Genomic DNA, 10,275 nt, shown 5'->3' on the forward strand with positions numbered 1-10,275 from the left:
AAGAATGAATCAAACAGAGGAGGTTGCGAGGCCCTGAGGAATTTTCCCACACATATTTGTGACATATACATTCAAATTTGAAATAGAATATACTTTCTAAAACTTAGCTACTCCTGCACTTGAAGTACAGGAGAAATTAAACACACTTAGCTTCAAAACATATACAAATTAGGTCAGAAAATTAAAAATAATTTATCAGTAACTCAAATTAATTCCTTGTAGTAAAATATAAAGACACTCCACCTTCAAAATCTAGACTGAAATATAAGCCCGAGTCTCCCCTTACTCTTGAAATATTATTTTGGTAATTATTTTCAAAGCTAGGCAACAATGTGATGATCAGTGGTATTCAGAAGCTTACTGATTAGACAAATCCACCTTTCTTCCTTAATTCCAGATGTGAGCAACGACAAAAACAAAGTTTCGCTGCTTTTAAGCAAGAACATATGTCAAGGGAGGCAGTTATGATCAAGTTATAATGAGTATAATTCTGTCCTTCAGAAATCAAAATGTCAATTACCCTTAAAGTAAAATAGTCATACAACAGAATTACGTTCCTCAAATTCCGACAAGAACCCCTGAAACATTTTCATAATAATGCCTACTAAAACAAAAAAAAAACCAAAAACCCTCAATGGGAACACAAATATCTTCCTTTCCCACCTCCCACCTAAAGATCCATTCTAAGAAAGATCACAAGAAACAAAAACAATGAAGTGAGCGGCACTATACCGGCCAGGTGTTATTGTGGTTTGGGTATGACTGAGCTGCAACGTTTGCTGCAGCTTCCTGCAGTAGGTTTGCTGCTTCTCCCTCCCCAAGCATCTGAAGAGAAATGAGATGGTTCTCTTCTGAAGTGTCAAACATTTGGGTTGCATGGGGGACAAATGGAAGTTTGACACTGAAGATGAATAACCACAATGCACTAACCTATTAGGAACTTTCACTATGTCAAAGCCAGGCTCACTATTCACATGGTGTTCAGACACACAAGTGCCAGGACCAAACCGGGAATACAAAGAATTATTTTGTCGACATTTTAATACTTTACTATTGATTGGCCAAGAGGGATTTTCGTAAGTGTGGTTCAGAGAAAAAAGGATTGGGAATATGCATTTAGTAAACTCTCCAGGGTCCTTGCTCTAAAACATTTCATCAGCTTTGCATCTTCTTCCCACACTCTGTGAAGAAGACTGACTCAAGGCAAGGTTCACTGTGCTTTAAGAACTCACAATGACACTAAATGTATCATTGTATGTGCTTTCTTATTGAGCCAAATTTATCTGCATTAAGAACTTTTATTTAAGTTCTTTTAGTGACCCTGATAGAGGTACTTACACCCCTACCAAGTCCAGTTCTGGAAGAACCGTAAACTGCAAAGAAGGAAAAAAAAAGCTGGAGTGGTGAAGATGATTCTTCTCAAGTATGTAACCCTGTACTTAGGTCATAGGGAAAAGTTGCACGGGCGTATGTACCCTAGTGTGTGTCTAAGGAAAAGAGCAAAAGCAAGCATATAAAATTGGTAAAATGAGCTTCCAGCAGTTGGTGCTAGTTGGCTGGCCGTAGCTGGTATTCCCTGGACTACCTGCAGTTACACACAAATGGAAGACTATGTAGAGAGGGGGCGGTCAGGGCCCAGAGATGTTTTCTGGTCCTGACACCCTCCGGCAACAGATGCAGTAAACAAGCTCTTGTTTTATAATGCAAATTCAAGCAACAGGGAGACCACAGAAATGCTCCCATCCTAAATGCAGACACAAATGGTAAGCCTGCTCCTGACACCCCCGATAAAAACCTATCACTGTGAGTGTCATGGCACAAACACCCAGGCCTACTAAGGACACAGTTAAAGAGCAGGAAGGCAGAAGTGTGGTTTGGGGCAAAGAAGAGAGGCTGCCTTCCGGTTGTTTTTGATCTCAGGCACATTAAAAACAGCTGTTAGGTATTAAAAACCAAAGATTGCAATTCACTTTGGTTGGACCCGAAAAAAAATTTTGACATAGCCTTGTGGTTAAAACTGAGAAGCTTCTGGAATTGTGCAAACTACAGAATATCACAAGGAAACATGCCTAATATAAATATGCTCTGAAATGTAGCAGAATAAAGAAAACCAGAAGATAACAGGGTAAGGTAACTGTTTCCTGACCGCACCCCTTTCCTCTGCTCTACACCTACCACCATTTATTCTGGCCACAAATCTTTCCTAAACAATGAATGACTGTTCAATTCCCTGACCTCAAAATTTTAATACCTACAATAACAATAAATACCTTTCATTCTATCAGAATTTCAAAATTATTAATACACTGGGAGGCAGGAGAAAAGGACAGAAAGACGTAAGGCAGAATGCTGGCTTAAAGCAGATAAGAAATTTAATATTCAATATTCTTGGGGAAAGTTTATAAACACCAATAGAGTTTTTATTACACTGACTTTTAAAAAATATTTGTATATATTGTTATAAAGGGAGAAGCAACTGATCTCTCTAAGGAATAAAGTCCACAAATACTTATTATGCACTAACTGTATGCACAACCCAGTGTAAGATTATTTTAGTGGCTATTTTCTACTGTTACCAAATCTGAGATAATAAATTTGTCAGACAGATTATGTGTTGTTCTAAAAAAAAAAGCCTTTCTACAGAAGCAAGCTTATTACAAACTTCCAAGTTAAATAAGAGTTTGCTTCCTTCCAACCAAGGTCATGATTATAGTACAGTGAAATAAGTGTCTTCAATTATTCTTTATCTAAATTGTGTTCTCCTCCCCCCCCAAAATAAACAAAACAAAAACAAAAAATCTTACCCAACTATAAAAGAAAAACCTTATACATTTGCATATTTGGTTAAACAAATATAAAGACTCCCACAAATTTTACAACTCAGAGGCATTATTTGGGATAGTCTCTAAATATTAAAATGTATTTGGTTTTATTAATTCATTCACTTTTTAGGTAGGAAATTCATATGTAGCAGACAGACATCTCTATCTTTAAATATTTGAAAAACCTTTTACAGTAAAATGTGAAATAGCTATTTCTTATAACAGCCATCACAAAATCAACTTTAGCTGCCTTATGAAAATTAGAAAATCATATTCTCTACCTGAAAAGTCAGATATTCTTTTGTAATTTGTAGGAAAACAGAATAACTTCTAAATCACAGTGCCCACATGAAATGGTTATATTTCACATATCTATCATTTCAACAGCTGAGAGCTTAGCTAATCAAGATAACAAAATACTCTTGCTTGCTGATAATTGTTGATGGTGAGCCATTGCTCTCCAGTAGTTTGGTGAAGCTTCTCACTCTCAGATTCTGTTAGCTAAGGTATTAATGATAACACTTTCTCCGAATGTTTTTGGACTGATTTCTGCAGTTGGTGGAAGCCCTGGGCTAACAAGGCAAAGATCATAGGCTTTGATTTAGGATTCTGGATTGGATCTACAGGAGGTCCGGCTAGAACAAAACGCTAATCCCCAAAACCTAGACATTGATGGGGGTTGGGTGGTGGTGGAGAGAGTGAGGATGGAAAGAAGGTAAATATTTTGATGGATCAGTAAAAATCCATCATCACTACTCGGGAGATGATTCTCATGGCCCTTGGGAGAACAATTCAATCAGCAGCACATTTCACATTTACACATACTGTACTAGTTGCCCTTTAGAGGTTTTCTTACTATATAAATGAAATTATTTCTTCTTCCCAAGAAAAGAGAAATATCAAGTTTCAAGAATTATCAAATTTCAAGCATACTTGAAATTCTAATGAGCATAATGTCACTGCATTTTTAGAACGTCAAATGTTAATTGAACCACCAGATAAAAAAAGAACAACTTTCATTAGGGCTATCTTCAAATGATACTTTCTCAGCAACTGACAACAAAATAAAAATAGCCTATTTTTTCATCTGACAAGGGATGTTAAAGAAACATCAGCTAATACAGTGAAGCAACACATTGTTTTAAAAGCAAGTAAAATCTAAGATAGTTCAGCTATTTTTAGATCTGATTCTAGATAGCTTATGAGCAGAAAAAACCAGTACTTAGCCAAATGAAAAATCAAGTCCATTTTTTCTCTCTCCTTCGCAGAGAAATCAAAGTACTCATAAAATCATGGATTTGTTGTTTTACTTCGATTTCATAACTTGTAATCTGTTATTAATCTTTAGACTCCAAGTACAAGATATCAAAGATAGCACTATTTTAACAGCACTTATGAAGCAATGACCAGTCATATATAATGAAAGCATTTCCAAGGTGTTTGACAAAATAAACAAATCTGCCAAAACACAAATTAATTTGCACTTCTGAAAATAATTTGCAACATCAGCATGTTACTCACTGTTCTCGGGATGGGTGGAGAAAGGGATCCATTTGACATGTATGGGTCACTGTTCATATTTGGCATCATTATATACCCAGAGTAACCCGAATAGGAGGGTCCCTTGTTGTAGAGGCCTCCATCTGGATGCTTTCCTGAGAGAATCAAAAAAGTAAAAAATAAAAAATAAAGGATGCATTGACTTCCCTTTCTATAGCTATTCTTCATCTGTAAATTTAATAGTTCTAAGCCAAAATCAGACTTTACATAAAAGATTTGTTTATAAAATATTGTAACTGAATTATTATGTTCTACTTTAGATTGACAGTATTTATTCTCTTAAATGGTTCAGCAGTGAACCAGATGTTTTAAAAACATGTGGTTCAATTTACTTCCACTACTGACTGGTATTTTCACAAAAATAAGTGTTGTCCATTTAACTTAATTTGCTCTAATACTAACAAACTGGACTAAGAAACACACATCTGAAAGAACACATACAAATCTAAAGCTATAATATAAATGTATTAGGCTTTCTATATACACATACACTTAACATATATTTATACATTTGATGTCATGCTTCTTCGTAAAAGCAAACTGAAAAATTCTACCTGTGCTTTTAGATTTCTAAGAGAGAAATATTTTATTATGAGGGAGAGAGTTGTACCTATTATATGGGAAACGACCCAAATTTATGAAGGATTAATTTCAGGAGGCTTAATTTTATCATTCTGTCAAAGTAATCTGTGTGTGTTCATTATATACATTGCCTCTTTTTAATCCGTTTAACTACTTTATGGCTGAGAAGAAAGCCTGATTACAGTACTTCTCCTGGCTGACATACTGCATGTAGGAACACTTCATTCTGGTCAGACCAATGGTAAATAATTAAAGGAGAGCAGAAATGAAGACTTGGTCAACAAGGAAACCCTATAGATGATGTGATTCTTTTAAAATCACAGGGAGTTCTCCTTAAATTAAAGAAAAAAAAACATGTAATTTTAAAATTTTGAACAAGAATTAGAAATGGGGAGAAAGTCTGATTATCATGTTTGATAGGTGAAGTTCCTAATTACAAGTATAAAGTTTTATGTTTTTACAAGTTAGTGACCGCTTTATTGCATTTGCTGCCTGCCTTCTCAAAGAAATAAGAAACGCCAATTTTGAAAAAGGAAGACCCATTCAAAACTATTCTTTTTATAAAATAAACTGGAAAATATATTGGTGTGGACTGTCATTCTTCATAAGAAAGCATGAAAATATACCAGAGACCTACTACAAAAGCTAATTAGAACTTAAGATAAAATGAGGAAAAAAGAAAAATTCATCATAGATGTTTCCTCTTCCCCAAAGAATCTGGAAGCCAACTGAAATCCCAAGTCCCCTAACTCATTCACAGACATGTTTTATATGATGTAAATATACATTAGAGATAAGCAATATGTTCCCTGGGTTTTCTTTCCCATTTAGTTAAAACAGTGGGCACAATTTCATACATCTAGAACACAAATAAAAGTAGTAAAACATACTTATATACACACATCGCATACATTAAATAATAAAGTTCAGAAAAGTAGACTCCATCATCAGTGTCTTACCTTCATCAGGGTGTTCTCTGGCCTTGTCATGGTAGGACTCCTGAGAGGTTTGTGCTTGTCTGGCCACCTAACAGCACAAATCCCCATGCCCAAAAGAAAGAAAATCACCTTAGAATCTATGACAAAAACGACACAAGTATGCGTCCACTGGCAACTCAAAGGAAGAGGTTTAAGTGCAACTTAATTGACCTGTTTTTATTAATCCGAGAGGGGCAGGCTGGGGTCAAGTAGTGGGGAATCTTTTTTCTTTTTTTATTCAATATATATTTTTGAGTGATTATAATCTACCAGAACTAGAAACCGTAATATTTTTGGTAATCATAAAAGCAGTAACAATATAGTAAATTTGGAGATGATTCACATATTGCTCTGACTCTGCCATGTCCTAAAACACGTTAAGGCTACATAGAGGCCCAATATGATAGGACTTTGAGTTAATGGGTTTGCTGGTTCTGATAGCCTCTTCAAATGCTGTTCACTTCAATCAGAGCTGATTAAAAGCAAGGTGAAATATCATTTTGCAACTGAAAATGACTTTTTAACATAAACAAGCCAACCATTCACAGATGGGGTTCTAAGGCCAGTGCCCTGAGCAGTCCCAGCAGGAGCTCCACTAGGACTACCACTTACCAAGGCTGGCGGGCCGGGTTCATGCTTACAAGAGAAAACTAGAACTGTTTTGTGGTTAAAGGGAGAAAAAGTTGAGAACCCGGTTACAGACATCTAAAAGGTAGCTCAGCTAATATCAATTCTGGTAACCACCATCCACTCAGACTCAACCACGTGTAAATCAGTGGTATTATCCATTCACCATCTTTCTTGAGCTTGCCCCACGCCCACTTATCACCACTGCAAGATTAAGTAGAGAGCTCTAATTCCCGGGTTTTCAACTTCAAATGCAGCGCTCTTCTCCCCACATCAGAAAAGGGTAGAAAATGTGAAGCGGGTGGCAAAATGTATTTAGGGGCTAAAGCACAAGTAAAACTGGTAGAAAGAAAAAGAGGCTGTTCTACAAACACAAGAGTTTTACAAAAAGAGTCTGAATGCTTCGGCTGTTATTTGGTTTCTTGGACGTGTGTCCTCTCAGGGAGTCCCTCCCCCAATATAGAGTCACAAACATTTTACGTGGAGTTGGGTGCACCCCGACCCCCCAACCTCCCCTCAATTGGCATGCTGGGATAAAAGATTCAGTGGATAAAGAAAGCCCCTGTGTTCGCAGAACCCAGGTCCCCAGCGTTGCAAAATGCGTACTCACCCCTGCCATTTGGTTAGAGAAGGTTACTATGAGGTGTTCTTCAACGTGTTGTTTAAAACCCAAAATCTCCCCGCCCTCAAAACCACACGCCTTCTTTTTAGGGGCAGAAAGATGCCATTTAAGGAAAAAGGGTATACCCTCCAATTTCTTTGGAGGGAAAAAGCTTCGGTGAAATCATTTTGGGGTAAAGACTTCTCTACCGGATTTCCTCCAAAGGGTTTCCCAGTTTTGAACAAGAGTGGCCAGTGAAGTGTCGAATATCAGGGACCATCCGCCCCCGCCCCCACCCTGACCCCCCGGGCCAATCTGAAGTTCTTGGCGCGCCCAGAAATAGCCCTCCCGCCGGGTCCCGCTCCCAGCTTTCTCTCGCTGGCACCCACGTGTCTCTATTTACGCTACTCGGGTTACTAGCGCTACCGCCCGCAGCAGGCCAGGAGATCTGATAAAGCGCCTTCCAGTCTCCGCTGCGTGGTGCCCCGGCTTCCGCCGCATCTCATTTAGACTTGCTTTTCTTTTGTATAGATTTCAGGCCTAATTCAGGTCAAAACTAACCTAAATAGCGTTTTTCTAACCCTCCCCCCCCTGCCCCCCGCTAAGTGACAGGCGTCGGAGAAAACTAGCGTTGCGCAGCGCACAGTGAGAGTACCCTGGAGTCTGCCTAGAACTCGAGCGTTCCGGCCCAAGCTCTGGGGCTCCTCAGCCACACCGACCTGGCCCCGAGCACCGCCCCCGCAGCCCCCACCCCCAGCCCGCGGGCTCCGTGCGGTCCCTGCTCCGCGGCGGTTGGGACGGCCCCGCCCGCCCCCCTTCCTCCCCGCCTTTCGCTCTGCTCTTCTCCACCTAAGCCTTTTGGCGGTTTAACGCACTTTTGCATAGACATCCACCGAGAAAGCCGATACTTTGTTTTCTTTCCTACAGAAGAACTTTTCAGTAGTGTTGTCAGACACCGTTGTTATAATTCATCGCACCCCCTCAACCCCACCAAAAAGTCCGGAGGTAAAGTTATGGGCTAAGGGCAGCTTTTCCTGCCCGCAAACCAACGGCTTAGCCACAGAACCCCCAAATTAATCCACTTGGGATAAGCTTCCTTGCACACCCCCCTTCCATCCCCGACACACACAAAGAGGAAATGTTGATCAGGGGCCCAGTTTAACACCCCCTCCCCAAACAAACGGGTAGCTACTTAGGACCGGTCAGTCGGGCTGCCCGGCGTCTTTGCTCCCTTCCTTCCGCTCTGCTCTTCCCCGGGCCCCCGCCAAGCCTGACCGGGTTCGGGCAGCGGCCCGCTCACCTCGTGTCCGTTGCTGGCCGGGATGATTTCGGACTCGTTGACTAAGGAGGACTTGATGTCGGCTAAGTCGCCTTCCTCTTCGGGGTGACTGATCTCAGCGAAGATCTTCTCCTTCTGGGGGTCGCCCTCGTCCTTGAAGGGGATCATCTCGTCCGTGGCGCAGAGTTCCGGGTCCCCGCCGCCGCCGCCTCCCCCGGAGAGTTGGGGCATCCCGACGGCTCTGTAATCTCCGCTCCGCTGGAGGAGCACACGCGGCGACAGCAGGAAAGAGGTCAACGAAAAGGGTGGGGAAAGGAAGGAAAAGGAGAATTGGAAGGGTGCGTGTAAGGAAGGAGAGCAGGCGGAAGCTGGGCGGGCGAGCGCGGGGCCGCCGGCCGGCAGCCGCAGCAGCTGCGGCGGCGCCGGAGCCCAAGCAGCCGCCCGCGCCTTCCCGCTCTGCCGGGACAGACGCCGACTCCCGCCCACGAGGCCGAAGGGCACCGCGCTGTGAGGATCACCGCTGCCCGCGTCTCTAAAGCGGTTTGCGCAGCGCGCCGCGCGCTGAACTAGGCTGCCAGTCCCCGGGCGGCCACCCCACGCCCCCCGCCTCGCCGGGGTCTGCGCGCGGAGCACGCTGGTTCCGGAGGATGGACGACTAGCCAAACTGCAGACGATGGTCAGTCAGCGCGTCTCGGCGCAAACCTCTCCTCTGTAGCTTTCCCCGATGCCGATTTGGGAGTTTGTTTTCCGAGAAAAGAGTGGAGGAGCTGGGCAGAAAGGCTCCACTTGTCCCAGAGGAGAAGACGCACGAAGAATCAGAAGATAACTAAACGTCCACTTCTTGGAGGGCAAAAAAATAATAAAGAGCAACCCCGATTGGAGATGTCCGTTTTAGAGTTTCTTATTTCCTGCCCTTGCGCTTCGGTTTTCCATCTCAAGGCGCACTGAATCTGCTGGCGAGGAGAGATGGGGGCGGAGGAGGAGAAGAAGAAAGAGAAGTTTGCCAAGAATAAAGTTCGTGCCGGCGAGCGCTGGGACTTGGCAGTGGAGGGCGCGGCGGGGGTCTCGGGGAGTCACAGCAGGGGTCCCGGTCCCAAAAGCTTCTGCCCGGAGCCTGAGCCGGCACAAACACACAGTCCGATCCCTCTTTGTTCCCGGCTCGACTTTTTCAGCCTGGCTGGCTAACTAGTTCGTCGCTCTCCACGCTTCCGCGGAACCCGCTCTGTCAAAGCAAATAGCTGCGCCCCTCGTGTTCACCCGGCCGTGGGGCGGGAGAGACCCGGAGCTTGGCAGTGTGCGGGGCCTGGGCGCGTCCCAGGTCCTCCGTCCTAGAGCGCGCAGCCCATGTCCCTCCCTCCTTGCCCTGCCCCGCAGGTGAGCGGCTGCGTCTCCCCACGACTTCTCCTCCTCCCGCGCCTCGCCGGCGCTGAAAAGCTACCCACATGCGTCGCTTCTCCTCCCCCTCCCCCGCCTCCAGCTCTCCTTGGCTGCCGGCTCGGAGTTGTGGGTGGGGGGTGGGTAAAGGAGGTGGTGATTGAGGACTTTTTTTTTTCCTTTTCCCCGAGCCTGTAGGACGAGCGCTAGTTTGGGAGGCGGGAGGGGGGGAGGTGTAAGTGTCTGGAGGAAAGGATCGGGCCACTTGGCGAAAGACGGAAAGACACAGAGCTGCTTGTAACCCACGGAGAGTTCATTTGCCTGCGTGAAATTGACAAGGAACTCGGCCCGAGTAGCTTAACTTCTTCATCTAAGTATCTCTTCTCTTGCCCACCACCCCACCCACTCCTCTTCCTCTGCCAGTCTCGCCCCCACCTCATTTCCTCCTCCTTC

General features: G+C 43.5%; 1 protein-coding gene across 5 annotated transcripts in view; it reads right to left on the reverse strand.

The window, feature by feature from the left end:
* The window catches only part of LEF1 (lymphoid enhancer binding factor 1), a 159,010-nt gene extending 149,152 nt beyond the window's left edge, over positions 1-9,858 (reverse strand). Inside the window, exons 1-3 of one of the 5 annotated variants that reach the window (XM_037830433.1) lie at positions 8,470-9,858; positions 5,924-5,990; positions 4,344-4,477 (exon numbers count right to left, since the gene is read on the reverse strand). In XM_037830433.1, coding sequence (XP_037686361.1) covers positions 4,344-4,477; positions 5,924-5,990; positions 8,470-8,679 — 411 coding nt within the window. In that variant the 5' untranslated portion in view covers positions 8,680-9,858. Of the gene's footprint in view, positions 1-4,343; positions 4,478-5,923; positions 5,991-7,178; positions 7,327-8,469 lie in introns of those variants that run through there. The other 4 variants (XM_037830432.1, XM_037830430.1, XM_037830429.1 and 1 more) reach the window with 4 other exon arrangements.
* Between the last annotated feature and the right edge of the window lie 417 nt (positions 9,859-10,275).

This window comes from Choloepus didactylus, chromosome 3, assembly GCF_015220235.1.
Source record: "Choloepus didactylus isolate mChoDid1 chromosome 3, mChoDid1.pri, whole genome shotgun sequence".
Lineage (NCBI taxonomy): Eukaryota > Metazoa > Chordata > Mammalia > Pilosa > Megalonychidae > Choloepus > Choloepus didactylus.